Raw genomic sequence first — 13,668 nt, 5'->3', positions numbered from 1 at the left:
CCACAATGTAGGCGTAAACTGAACGGTGTAAGCTCCATGGCCCCGACTTCAAAACGTAGCGTTTCCATGGTTTCAAATAGTTGCAGCAGACCAAAATGGAAGCACGCAGTTTACGTTCTGCCGGGTGGCTACCGGCACGTTAAAGCAGCAAAGCGTCCATATTCAGCACAATATCCTCGAGCAGGCAAGGTAAGGTGTGCGCGTGTAAAAACCGAACTTTCACAAAGGTTTAAACATCGCACACTTCAACGGCAATTACTTCAACTGTCCCCGGAATGGCTTGTTTTGCTCCGTGTTAGATGAGAAAATAAAACAACAATCTCTCTCTCTGGGGTCATAAACAGTAAAGCACGAGTTAGTTACCAAGTGCATTTGCCGACAGTGAAGCTCTTAGGCGCAATATTACACACATTCATGTAAACCTTGACGAGTCCATAAATCCATTACATCCAGATAAATGTGACACGCAGGGTGAAAATTGTTTAAAACGTTGGGCACTTATCTGTTCTCCATGACTCAGATAAACGTTGATGAAAGCGCACATACTAGCAGCAGGCTCTCACTTCGACACAGCTGTTTCCCAGACTACACCAGCTGATTTATGCTCCAGTAATCGAAGGGCTCTCTCCTCTCAGCCGCTCTCTGCCACATCGCATTTCTATCTCCTGCTTTCATTTACAGCTTGCCGCTCCACTGCTCAGCACAGCTCCAGTTCAATCACGAGCAGGCAGTAGAAAAATGGCACACTTCTCTGGTCATAATGCCATTAAAGATGACTTCACCTTAAACATGTAAACTTAATTTGGCACTCCTGATTCTTGGGGCGACCGATTTCTTGGTCACTGGTGGGGTTTCCTAGTGCCAGTTAGCTTAAACACGCATACATATAGAGAGTTTTACCTTTTAAAATCTTCCTTTTCTGTTCTTTACTCTTGAATTTTTTTTAAATGTTCGTTTTCTGTCCTTTTCTCTTATATATTCTTTTCTTTTATAAGTTCAACACTCTTGTCTCCTTGTAGGTTCTTCAGTTTTTAAATTGTAGATTTCTGCACGCTGTTGGTTCTTCTTTCTGTCGCCATAAATGTTGTAAATAATGCCAGGTAGTCCATGTACTTTCTTGATGCTCCTTTATTCAGGTAAGATGGTAAGTTAGATATATAAAGGGGAAACCCCACCAGGAGTGGCCTCCTGCCACTCAGCCCACATTCAACTGCCAGACATCCACACAGAACATTCTAACAGGCTCTTGCATCACACATTCTAAGCTGGGCAGCAGGGACAAGTATAACAGTTACCTTTCCCAGTGGGAGAATACAAACAAAACAAGACGGAGGGCATTGCTGTGGGGAGGGGGGAGGAGAAATGCGACACGGCGGGCAGGGGAGGGGGCTGAGCGGGGAGAGCGGCATTAGGGTGTGAAGCAGCAGGGGCCTGAGACGTGCCGCCTTTGATGTAGTAATGCGAGGCAGGCAGGTGGCTGGTGGCATTGTGCACGTGCTTTGTAGGGCTTGTGCTTGCGCAATGACCTAAAAAGCACATGCACTGCAACAAATCGCCAGTGGAATCGCCAGTTAGGTAAACTCTCGATAAGCCCCTATATATCGAGCTCCCGCTCAATGCGCATGCGCATTGAGATAGGTCGCTCGACCTAAAATCTGTTAAATTGAGACATATGCAGATTCTAGAAACGGTGGTAGGTGTCTAGGAACAGAATACAGATCAAACACTCTATGTGGCGGTTTTGCCAAGTGGAAAATTGATTAGGTTAAGTATGCTTAGCATAGAGTGGGCCATATACTTTAATGGATGCAGTTAGGAAAGGCAAGCCAAGCAATGAGATACCAATTTATTCTGGCCTCTGGGACTCTGAAGAATATGATGAGGGACTTTTGGAGGGGTCTTCTGGCAAGAAAATGTCAGGGAAAAAGTATCAAAGTGTCAGCCTTCAACAGGTTACATAAAATTATGATTTAAGCCTAAATATCCTTAATCAGTGAGTGTGCCAACAGAAAAAAAGCATAAGTACAGTGGTAATTTTTCATTGGTAGATTACATGATCAGATTAATTCACTTTACATAAATCAAAGCAAATTTGTCACCATTGCAGTAAAATACATATTGTTAGTTACGGTTTGGAAACTCCAAAACCAGTGAAGTGAAAAACTTAATACGTTAAGATGAGGAGCAAATCTCCTACAATTAACCAAAAGTTTAACAATAAATACCTTAATGGAGAGGCTGTAAAGTGAATGTCGAGCGGAACATCAAGCTATTAAAACAAATACAGAATTCGTTATTGCATTTAGATAGCAGTGTACTAGAAGAATAAGCCAAAGGACTAATATGAAAGTGCTAGAACTTCAATGTAATATTTATAATGCTTACATCTGATCACAAATTTGAGTTTAAATTGTCAGGACAGTGACTTCATATTTTAATGAGGTTTACACTGTATAAAATACTATATTCTACGTACTTTTGTCTCATGTATAGTGTGTATTACATGGTTTCATTGGTTTGATTTGTTTGAAAGCAAAATAAAAATGTTATTGGTAAAGATCAGTATGCTTTATTTAACACTACAAATTTCAAGTTTTAACATTCGGAACATAATGCAAGGAAGTTAGGGGTTGGAATTAGGAAATGCAGAGGAAGCCATGTCACATTTATATATACCTCAATATGAAGATTTACTATGAAGAAACCATCAGCATGAACAACGCACAGCCCAAAATAACGGACGATGTCAAACACATAGACCATCAGAACTGAAACAAGAACATACAAGCACAATAGATCATATTTATAAAGCTGTTGATTTAGCTAGGTGGCTTATTGCAATAATGCTTTAAATGTACGTGCAGCATAAAACATTTTGTTAAAAAACAAAAAAGATTCAGTCGGTTGCTCATCAATTTCAGTTAAAAAAAAATTATTTCGGAGATAGTAACAGGATATCACTGCCTAAACAAAACTCATTTTATAATGTACACAAGACTACAGTGCCAAATATTGTTATTATAATTAAGAAACCCTACTATAAACAGGTTTCCATGTTGGCAAGTTTTACAAAAATGTCATGCAGTGGTATTGCATAACCTTGAGGCAATGCATAAACTATTATTTGATATGTCCAGGGTTAGCCTCACAATGAAGACAAACACCAACAGGCATTTTCAAGGCAATAGGTCTCGCATTTACGAAACTCTTGTAAATGCTGGTTTGTAAAAGAGCTCCATGCCACTGTTTCACTTTAATAGCGGCCGCGCCCCTGTCCTTAGATGCGGCACATCTAAAGAAAGGGGCGCGGCCGCCATTAAAGTGAATGTGCGGCATGGGGCAGTTATAAAAATAAGTCAATATACAGTATATATATATATATATATATATATATATATATATATATATATATATATATATATATATATATATATATATATAGTACGCTCCATGGGGTTGTCCAAGTAGCGGGTAGCACCCGAGCCTGCGTGCGCCTTCCCCAAAGCGTTAGTTGGTATGGGCAGTTGCATGTTTGAAATAGGCCCGACGCGTTTCGGAAATTTATTTTCCTCATCAGGGGCCAGCAGTTAAGTGCACGACGTCTACCATCTCCCTATATGAAAACACACATTGTGCTTGTGGGAGATGTAGTCCATATATCCTGGATGGATGCACTTTCAAATTACTGCTCGTTCCAAAGGCTCTACCATGAGCCCCAAACATCGCTATCCAAGGAGTCTCGTATGAGGAGCTGCGTGATGGATGAGGACAGGAGTGATGTTTGGGGCTCATGGTAGAGCCTTTGGAACGAGCAGTAATTTGAAAGTGCATCCATCCAGGATATATGGACTACATCTCCCACAAGCTCAATGTGTGTTTTCATATAGGGAGATGGTAGACGTCGTGCACTTTACTGCTGGCCGCTGATGAGGAAAATAAATTTCCGAAACGCGTCGGGCCTATTTCAAACACGCAACTGCCCATACCAACTAACGCTTTGGGGAAGGCGCACGCAGGCTCGGGTGCTACCCGCTACTTGGACAACCCTATGGAGCGTAATATATATATATATAAAAAATATATTAACACCTTAACAGTGGCGGCACTTCCGCCGCGGTGCGGTAGTTCTGATGAGTGGGCAGGGCAGCGTCGGCCAGCTGACGTGCGCAGCACTACGGAGGTAGTGCTCGCGACGGCCGTTGGCCGACTGACGCAACTAAAGGGTTAAAAAGCGGCTGCGTTTGGCGCCGCAATTAAACCAAATGCACAGTCGTCACTGTATGAGCATGGTGTGCCGTGCTATGGCAAAAAATAAAGAAAAATGGGAGAGAGCTTGTCCTGTCTGCAACAGCAGGCATGAGAAAACCATTTAAGCAAATAGTGTTCGGAGGCTGTAATTAAAGCCTACTGAGTAACAACACATGTAACAAGAGGGGTCATCATGGGAGGGTACAAAGTTAGACTAGGCAGTATTAAGGAGGGGCAGTATTAAGGAGGAACTACTAAGCCTATTGGCCTAGTGGCATAAGTGTACATATACACTCCCTGTATAATAGATAGCGCTAAGGTAACCACACAGCAACAAGCTTAGCAGGTACAGAAAACTTCTCCAACATGTAAGTAAACATTAGGTATCTTACCCAAGCTCTCCTCCCTCAGACCCGAATAATGTCATCTGGCCAAGCTTCAGACTCATCCCAAAAAATATTTAGAACGCAGGCACCTAATCGAAGTTAGTGCCCACAACTTAAACCTATCTCAAAATCCCACAGAGGGAGATAATTTTGAACTTCATACAAAAGCAATGTGCCCAGTTAACCCTCGTCAGTGAGAGAGGACATTTATGACTTGAATGCCAGTTCTATTAAAAGAACAGAGGCTCGATGATAACGAACCTTCTTTACTAATAAATCTGTAGCAACAAATTGTAAAACAAAATATATTAAAGGAAAAAACGTGGAGGCATGTGATGACCTTTTTGAAAAACAAGGTTAAAAGTCCAGTACTGGTAGAACACATTACTTCACTACATGTTAATAACGTCATATTGCAGTATAAATATGTCAGACAGAGCAGGAGAGTTACTAACCAAGGAGCCAGTGAATAATTGCATTTAATAGCCCTCACCTGCCATAGGGACCCGAGCTGCTGACGAGAGTGCATTAGGGAGGAAAGACAAATAACAAGCGTTATTGCCCGTCTCCAAGGTCATAAACTTGCATAATCTACCCCATCAGTTAACTATCAGCTAGGAAAGGCTTGGCTGAAGGTTTGCACCGGTACAGCAAGAGGGCACACCGAAACCAATCTACTTTCGTTTATTTTAGTTGAAATGTTAATAGATTAATGCGCTTCACTAAGAGGTAGCCCTGGAGAGCTTAACTGTCTCAAAATACAATCGCCTACTCAAGGGAGCCTTCTGAGCAACTACTCTTGGACTCAGACCGAGGTCCACCAGGGGTGAATACATACACAGATCAAGCATTATAGGGCCGGGGGTCGGCGGGGGTTAAACTTTAAAAGTGCTTTGATATACTGTTGTGTCTGGGCAGAAATGCCCTTAGTATGACCCAGATTATTTCTATGACCACTTAACCCTTGTTATCTTCGTACTTCATGTCAAAACCCAGGCAGGATTGCTGCAATGCAAGAGTTGTATGGGGAACTGCAGTTGGGCCAAAGTGCCCTCTTTAAGGTAAGGGAGAGGTAGAGGTGGGGGGGTGAGGTAGTGATAAAAGAACATGACAGAAGAACACATGAAGGGGATGAAGGAGAAGAAAAGATGGGAAGAAAAAGAGAGGGCAAGGGAGAGTGTGGATGTTGGGTCAACGAAGAAAGGGCAGAAATGATAAAAAAGGAACAGAAAACTAGAAAAAAGATAGACACATCGAAGAGCGCGAAAGACAGTGAGAATCGATCATTCATGGTATAGATTTCCAGAAACCAGATCAGCTCGGAAGAACTGGCGTCCTGGGGCACGTATTCAATATAATGTATGGTATAGCGCTTCAAAGTCCACAGCAAGCCGGAATCATAAAGAAACAATCAACAAGTCCATAGACGCCACTTCACAAGAGAAGCGCACGATGACGGGAAACATGGCCGTGGTACACTCAGAGACCTCTTTTGTCAATAAACATTACAACCCTTTGTGGAGGTCCCGCAGAGACCTGGTTACTTAACCAAGGGTGTGTGGTTGTGCCAAGTTTGTGCTACATATAAAGCCCAAAAAAGTTTAGGTCCATATTCTGTTGCGACTGTGCCCTGCCTGACTAGAGGTCCTATTTGTAGGGTGAAAGAGAGTGGGCATTCTCATACAGATGTAGGACATTTCTCTAATGCTTGGCTGGCATGACTAGTGACTATCGCGTGACCCTGGACCTAGAGTCCTGGATTCTAGGCCAAACTTCAGCGCTTGCTGTAACGTGACACAGACTCAAAATTGAAAGACAAATATGACAGGTTGGGACTTGCAAGTACTAGAACGGGCTGGGGAGTAACGCCGCAATGTTGGAAAGGTTGAGGCGATCTGTCTGAAAACAGCCACACCTTAACGTCATGCTTGCACACTTGATCAAAAACTGTACAGTGTGTTTCCACCCAGCGGCATTAAAGCGCTACATGAGCGCCAGAGTACATGCGCACAGTCCGGTACATTTTTTTCGTTATATGCAGTCACGAGAAGATTAAGTGATTTGACCATAATCAAAGATATTACGCCGACGTCGGGACTCGAACCTGGTTCCCCACTTTCAAAGTTGGCAGATTTCTGGCAGGCCACATTCCCCTACCACACCCCCTTCCATTTAATACTTCAAAAGCACTGGAATAAGGTAGAAAACCAGAGGGAGGTGCTTCATAGATTAACCAAAGATTTCTAGGCACTCCCAGTGGGCAACAAACCGCTTGATAAAAAGCACACAGTGGACACATGGTGAGCTAGGATTATAAACCGCCTGCCAGGGGAACCCCACTCATAGGACCACCAAGTAGACATCTTAGAGGGAGACAGGACAGGGTTTAAGCTTTTTTTTCCATAGACTTAGTGCGTTATATTTCCAGTTTACAAGCAAATGTTGTGGCTGAAAAAGCATGTCTGAGATTTTACACCCTCATCTTCGCAGTAGTGTGCCTGGGTTTAGTTGTTCTAATTTCTACGGGGTGGAAACTCCAGTTGACAAGTGGAGATAAAAGTGAAAGAAAACACAATGACTTAAAACAGCGTTAAGCTGATGGTCAATGCTCAATACCTGGGCATAGAACACTTAGTGGGAAAAACTTAAAACATATCGTTCCTGTACTGTAATATAAAGTTTACACGTACTACTGTGACCAACTGGTTTCACCAGCCCCTACTCTGTAGGCAAGAAGAGTACTTTTCAGAGGTGTCAACTTATTCCTGGAACCTAACCTCTAAGAACACTACTTAAAAAGCGCTTTGTCGCCTCGTCAGGGGTAGTAAGCGCTATATAAATGCAATTACAATACAATACAATACTTACCAACAGGGCTTCCAGGTAACAAAAACAGCACTCGCAGCGTGAGGGTGTCATTTTACAAATGCTCACGACCAATTCATTGCTTCCTACAACCAGGTAGAAATATGGCGATCTAAATAGAACTCACGAGGCAAGGGTAAAAATAGAAAAATTGCTAAAATATTAAAAAAATGAAAATATGGCAGAGATTTCCTTGTACGGACTTCAAACACCGCTGTCCAGATGACCCCCAGGGATTAGCTTTCGGGCTGCAAAGTAAACAGAGCAGGTAAGGTGCGTAGGGCAAACATCCGGGCCTGCGGCGAGAGCAGGGCGCAGCCACCGATTCCCAGCCAATGAGCCACTTAGGGAGCAGCTGTGAAGGCACCCCCGGGGAGCCGCCGGCATCAGACCCCGGCCAGCCGCAGGTAGCGCTGCAGGGCGCCGAGGCGGAGACTGGCAATGACCCGCACGCTCCAGCATGCTCTGCCCTGGCGGTATACTGTGCCCCCCCAAGGAAGCCTCCCTCCCAGCCCCTTAAATTGTACTTTGCTCTCAGAGGGGGAGCCCTGAAAATTAAACCGGGACCCAAAAACATTTTAACGAGCAAGAACTCTGCGCCTCAAAGGAGCCACGTCCTAGCTGCACGTATCGCTTTAGGGTCATTAATTTAAGCCGAAACATGGGAAGCGAGAGAGCTACCTTACACAAGTATTATACCGTTTTAAACAACATGAGCTAGACGGCAGACAACCCTGTCTTTATTTCAACTCTCTGGTGTGAAATCTGTGCAGCCAGCTACACATTAAACTATGACATCAGTATCGCATGACAGGATTCAATACAATCTACATGAGAAGCAGAATATGAACATTCTCACATATAGCTCCACATCTGGGGAGTTGGGAAACACGTGTACTGGAGGAGGGTTGGTGATCATAAATCAAAGCACCCAAAACCCATTATTGGCACCCAGAAGCACTGATGCTTGAAAAGTGGTTCACACGAGGGCTCTAGAGGCCCAAATCAGTCCGCGGCCATAACCTGACACTACTGCCCTGGTTTCTTCAGCGAGACATGGGGGAGGGGAGGAAACCTGAACACGAAACGCTCTCCCTGCTGAGAAGACATCCCATGAAACCAGGTGTGGACCCCCGCTCCACCCCTCCCCCTCTATAGCATGAGCGCTGCAAAAACGGGAGTTTCCAACTTTAACGCTCATGTCTCCCCAGTGTGGCTCGACACAACACGATGATTAGTGCGCTCCGCAGGACTTTCTGCAAATGCCAGCGTGAGGAAGAGGAGCATCGCTGCTGCCACCGCTGTCCTGGCCATGGTGAGGAGACCCGGTTCCGCTGCACCCCCTTCTGCTGTCTGAAGCGCTCCTCGCAGGGTGCGGTGTCAGCAGGGAGTTAGGAAAACACCACAAAAAAAAGCCTGCGAGTGGTGCGCGCGCGCCACTGCGAGCCATGGCCTATTGGTGTCTATTACGCGCACCAAGCGCATATTAGACACCAAAAGGCCACGGAAGGAGCAATGCGCCCGCCTCTGGCCAATTGCGTGCAGTCTTTTAGAATAAGACGCACGCAAAGGCCAAAGGGGTAGCTCAAAAGGAAACGATTTCTAGGTCACATCCCCATTTTTCACTTACAAAATGTCTCGCGCTGCACGTGCACTGCTGCGCAGTGCAACGCTAGGCGCGAGACCTAAAAATGGATTCAAGCCTGTTCTGATGGATAAACCAAATATTACAAAGCAATCTCAGAAAGTCCCAATGTGTTTTGGTGTTTACAACACAAGAGGTGATTGGGTACTGGTTCTTTTTTTTTATTTTTTTATTTATTTTTTTATTAAAAAAAAAAAAAAGCAAGAACATCAGCGCGGAGGCGCCAGAGGGGGGGGCAACAAATTACGTTCATAACGAAGCCCCGGGTCTAGGGTAACAAAGATTCCCAGGTATTTAAATCCCTCCCGCACTACCGCAATAGGACAGCCATGAGGCAAAAGAGGAGCGTCTCCCGAAAGAACATAAACACAAGACTTCGACCAATTAATGACAAGGCCAGAATTCTTACGGAAGGAGGTCAACACGTCAAAAAGGACAATTAGCGAATTTCGCGGCGACGTGAGGTATAACAGGATATCGTCCGCATATAAGGATACGCAGTCCTCAAACTCCGGAGTCCATCTAATGCCCTTCAATGACGGCTCCCACCTGAGCCAAGCCGCAAGCGGCTCCAAGGCGAGGGCAAACAAAAGAGGAGATAAAGGACAGCCCTGGCGCGTACCTCTTCCCAGCGCGAAGGACGCAGAGACTCGACCATTCACGACCACTTGAGCCAAGGGGTCAGTGTAAAGCAGCTTCACCCAGTTAATGAAAACCGGACCAAAACCAAATTTAGCAAGGACTGCCCATAGGTATGGCCACTCTATCGTATCAAACGCCATAGTGGCGTCCAGGGACGCCAAGATGGCCGGTTCCCGCACGTTCCCGCCCGCGCGAGGACGCCATGTAGTCGCCGGAGGTTAAGCGCGGTATTGCGATGCGGTATAAAGCCGGATTGGTCCGGATGAACCAGGTCGCCTATACCAGTAACCAAGCGATTGGCAAGCAATTTGGCCAGGATCTTCTGTTCAGCGTTAATCAGCGATATCGGCCTATAGGAGGCGCAGCGGTCGCGGGGCTTGCCTTCTTTAGGAATCACTACGATAGAGGCTAGTCTCTGATCAGGAGGGAGGGTACCCATCTCTAGCGATTCCAGGAACATCGATCGTAAATACGGGGCTATCGTGTCCGGACGGAGTTTGTAGAGCTCAATAGGAAGCCCATTAGGACCCGTGGCCTTCCTGGAGCGAACCGAACGAATGGCGGCCGAAACCTCCTCCACCGTGGGCAGCGCATCGAGGAGTTCCCTCTCAGGAGCAGACAAACAGGGCAACGCGATGTCACGCAAAAGCAAGTGGGAGTCGTGCTCAAATCTATCAAACACAGGGGAATATACTCCCCGGAAATAATCAGCAAAACATTCAACTATTTCAACAGGATCAGTAAGAAGCACTTCATTCACATCCACAATCGCAGGGACCACCCGACTCGCACTCTCCCTCTTATCCAGCCAGGCAAGCAACTTCCCAGCTTTATCACCAACATCGTACAGGCGTCTCTGCTGTTCCCATGACCTTCACAGCATCTGTGACCAAGGCTCTATATTCAAATTGCTTGAGACCCAACAGATGTAGTCCGTCCGGGGTGACCCCGGACTCCAGTTCCCCCTCCAGGGCAGTAATTTCACCCTCGATACGGACAACGTCAGCTCGGCTACTCCTCTTAATGTTACTAATCAGAGAGAGGGCCTGACCTCGAATAACAGTTTTATATGCTTCCCACAACGAAACCGAGGAGGAGACGGAGCCAACGTTGTCATGGGTACTGGTTCTTAGTTTTTAATCCAATACAAAATGTTATGTTAACATGGGAATTCCTTTAAAACTACATCAAATGGGATTCATGACATTTTATTCCGTTCTTGAATTTTATGCCTCAAAAGCCTGTTATACTACATTGTAGGTGTACCCCAAAATTGTTCATAATGATACATACCCATGGAAAACCTATTGTTGCAGGTTTGTCATCACAGTCAGAAAATGTGTCAGATGATGAATATAAGCCTTTTGCACCACTTGCAATTCTACACTTCATTTTGTGAAACTAGTTTGTGTCAGCAAACATATTAATTTAATCAACAAAGCACACCAAAGAAACTGAAATATATTCAGACATGCTAGAGCAGTAATTTATATGAGCATCACCCAGGTGTGAACTTCAATTACAATTAAGCAGTAAGAGCGTAGAATTATTATTTACAAAAAAACTAGTGGGGTCAGGAGATTTAAATATCACGTTATAGTTGGTGTCAACAGAATGAGGTTCCTCCAACTCAGTTGTTACTTCTGAAATGATTCAAGTAGAATATGATTATCTTCCTATCACAAATCTCTGCAACTCTCTCCTATGACAGTGCATAAGTATACTTAAAGGAGTGGCTCTAAACTGCATAAACCACACAAACAACAAAACCTGGCACTTTCAAGGTGTTGTGTAGTTCACATTGCCTTATTTAGTGCAACAGTTGCTGTGCATCCTTCTTTTAGAATTAACAATAAGCATGCATACAATTGCCATTACACATGAGAGAAACAGCCAGATACATGGCAAATGATAGTTTTAGTAATTAAACGCTAATTATTTTTTAAAGATTTGTCACATTTTAAATTTAAGACATGTAAGCGTAAAAGCCAAAAAAGCACTTTCCAGAACTAGTACCCTTATTCAGATCAAGGTGAACATTGGAAGTAAACAAAGAAGCAGTAGCAAACAAATGATGGAAAGGTAGTATCTTGACATACATAAGAATATAAATGTAACTTGTACTTTTGGTAACATATCCTTAAAAATATGCAGCATATGTGTCACATTAGTGCATAACCTCTGAATTAAATTCACAAAGATAAGTATACATGTAATGGTGTTCACAACAGAGAAATCTAATCATTTATAGTCAGCAGGAAGTATTTAAAAGTTTATGAGCAACTATAATTCTTTTGGTTCGGTAACAGCAAATGAAAGTTGGGAAAAAGTTTCAGATTTTGAGGTTATTATCAGTTAAGAAGCATTTCAATGTGGAACTTTACTTCAGTTTGAGTGTCCACATCTCAGAATAACTTTACTTTTAGTTAGTCTGTTCCAACCAGAGATTAATATTTTGTGCTCCAGCTATTCTGGAGTGACAAGTATAATGCCTTGAAAGTGGCGCAAACTGCAAGACTGCAGTAGAAGCCAGGCTAAGTGCGCGACACTGGTGAGATGTGGTCAAATTTCCTTCCTTCAGATGAGACACCCTGCAGAGTGAAGGAATAATTTGAGGCATGCAGTCAGACCTTGGGACAGCCCTTCGGTGATTTGGTCTCATAGTTAAGCAAGAAACTCCCTACTTATTCTATGGATCTACAGTACAACACATGGTTTCTAGCCGTTTTTTAATGCATTATGCAATCGCCACTCTGAGGGTATAGTTATAGTGTGCATGTTTTACAGTATACAAATCTAAGATATGGTCACAATCAAACAAACCAGAGAAAAGAGAAAATATACATAAACTTGATTATCTATTGTGTGTCTGTTGCAGATACTCACCTGTGGGGCGCACTTGCATTTCCCCAGTGCTGTATATTTAGGTTTTAAGCTATCCATACTCCTGCAACAACATTATCATTTTCCTAAAAAGCACACAATTAGGTGTGAGGCACTAGGGTCGCTCTACTTCTACATTCAAATGGGTTTGTTGATTTTTATTCTTTTTTACAGTTAATGTTATATGATCACACAATAGGATACATAAATGAAGCCATATAAATCTGCTAATGTGCAACACCACAGAATGCGAAAATGTTAGTTTCAAATGTAAATATATTGCAAGAAAATACCTAGTAAAAACCTTTTTTTTTAAAGATCTATTGTGTGTCCCTATGTTATGAGAGAAGGATTATAATACTTACCCTGGGAGCAGCTGTTCTTGGCATGTAGTGCTGTAGATTCACCTGCCATCTGGTGTTGGGTCCAGATTTGTGCAAGCTGTTATTCTTCAAAGCAGTTTTTCGAGCACCTAGGTAAAGTGAGTCCTCCTCTTGGTGATAATGCGCATAGGCATTGACTCCAATGTTAGGTTGTTTTCCCATAGGCAGGTGAGAATGGAGTGTAACATAATTGTAAGTATAGAGAGGTCCATGAGTATGAAACAAGTAAAGTTTAGGAACTGCAACGACCACAACTGTCCGGGGAGGAGGGTGGGCGCATGTGAATCTACAGCACTACATGCCAAGAAAAGATGTTTACAGGGTAAGTAACATAATCCATTCAAGGCATGTGTGGCTCTAGATACACATGCTTAACATAGACTGTATAGCACTACCCACTAAAGAAGTGGCTAACCTGTGGGTGTTACAGTTGCTTGAAAGGGTGTATGTAGCACTGCCTGACCTACATTAGCTGGTTGGTGTGCTAGAACATCCACACAATAATGTTTAGATAAACTCCTCTTGTTTAATCAAATATGAGTCGCTTGCAAAACCTCGCAAGTTTGTTAATGTTCAAGAATGTAGGCTATGTCATGATTGTGGCTCTTGATTTTCC

The 13,668-nt window shown here is 43.6% G+C and overlaps 1 protein-coding gene across 2 annotated transcripts in view; it reads right to left on the bottom strand.

The window, feature by feature from the left end:
- Window positions 1–13,668, bottom strand: part of GSAP (gamma-secretase activating protein) — a 725,614-nt gene that overhangs the window by 428,936 nt on the left and 283,010 nt on the right. For both annotated transcript variants that reach the window (XR_013608568.1, XM_078679324.1), the window contains exon 11: window positions 2,226–2,269. Coding sequence is in view for 1 of the 2 variants with exons in the window: in XM_078679324.1 (XP_078535450.1) it covers window positions 2,226–2,269 (44 nt within the window). In the remaining variant the exon portion in view is untranslated. The remainder of the gene's footprint in view (window positions 1–2,225; window positions 2,270–13,668) is intronic.

The sequence above is a fragment of the Lissotriton helveticus genome, chromosome 1_1, assembly GCF_964261635.1.
Source record: "Lissotriton helveticus chromosome 1_1, aLisHel1.1, whole genome shotgun sequence".
Taxonomy (NCBI): Eukaryota; Metazoa; Chordata; class Amphibia; order Caudata; family Salamandridae; genus Lissotriton; species Lissotriton helveticus.
This window is presented reverse-complemented; position numbering and strand designations above follow the sequence as displayed.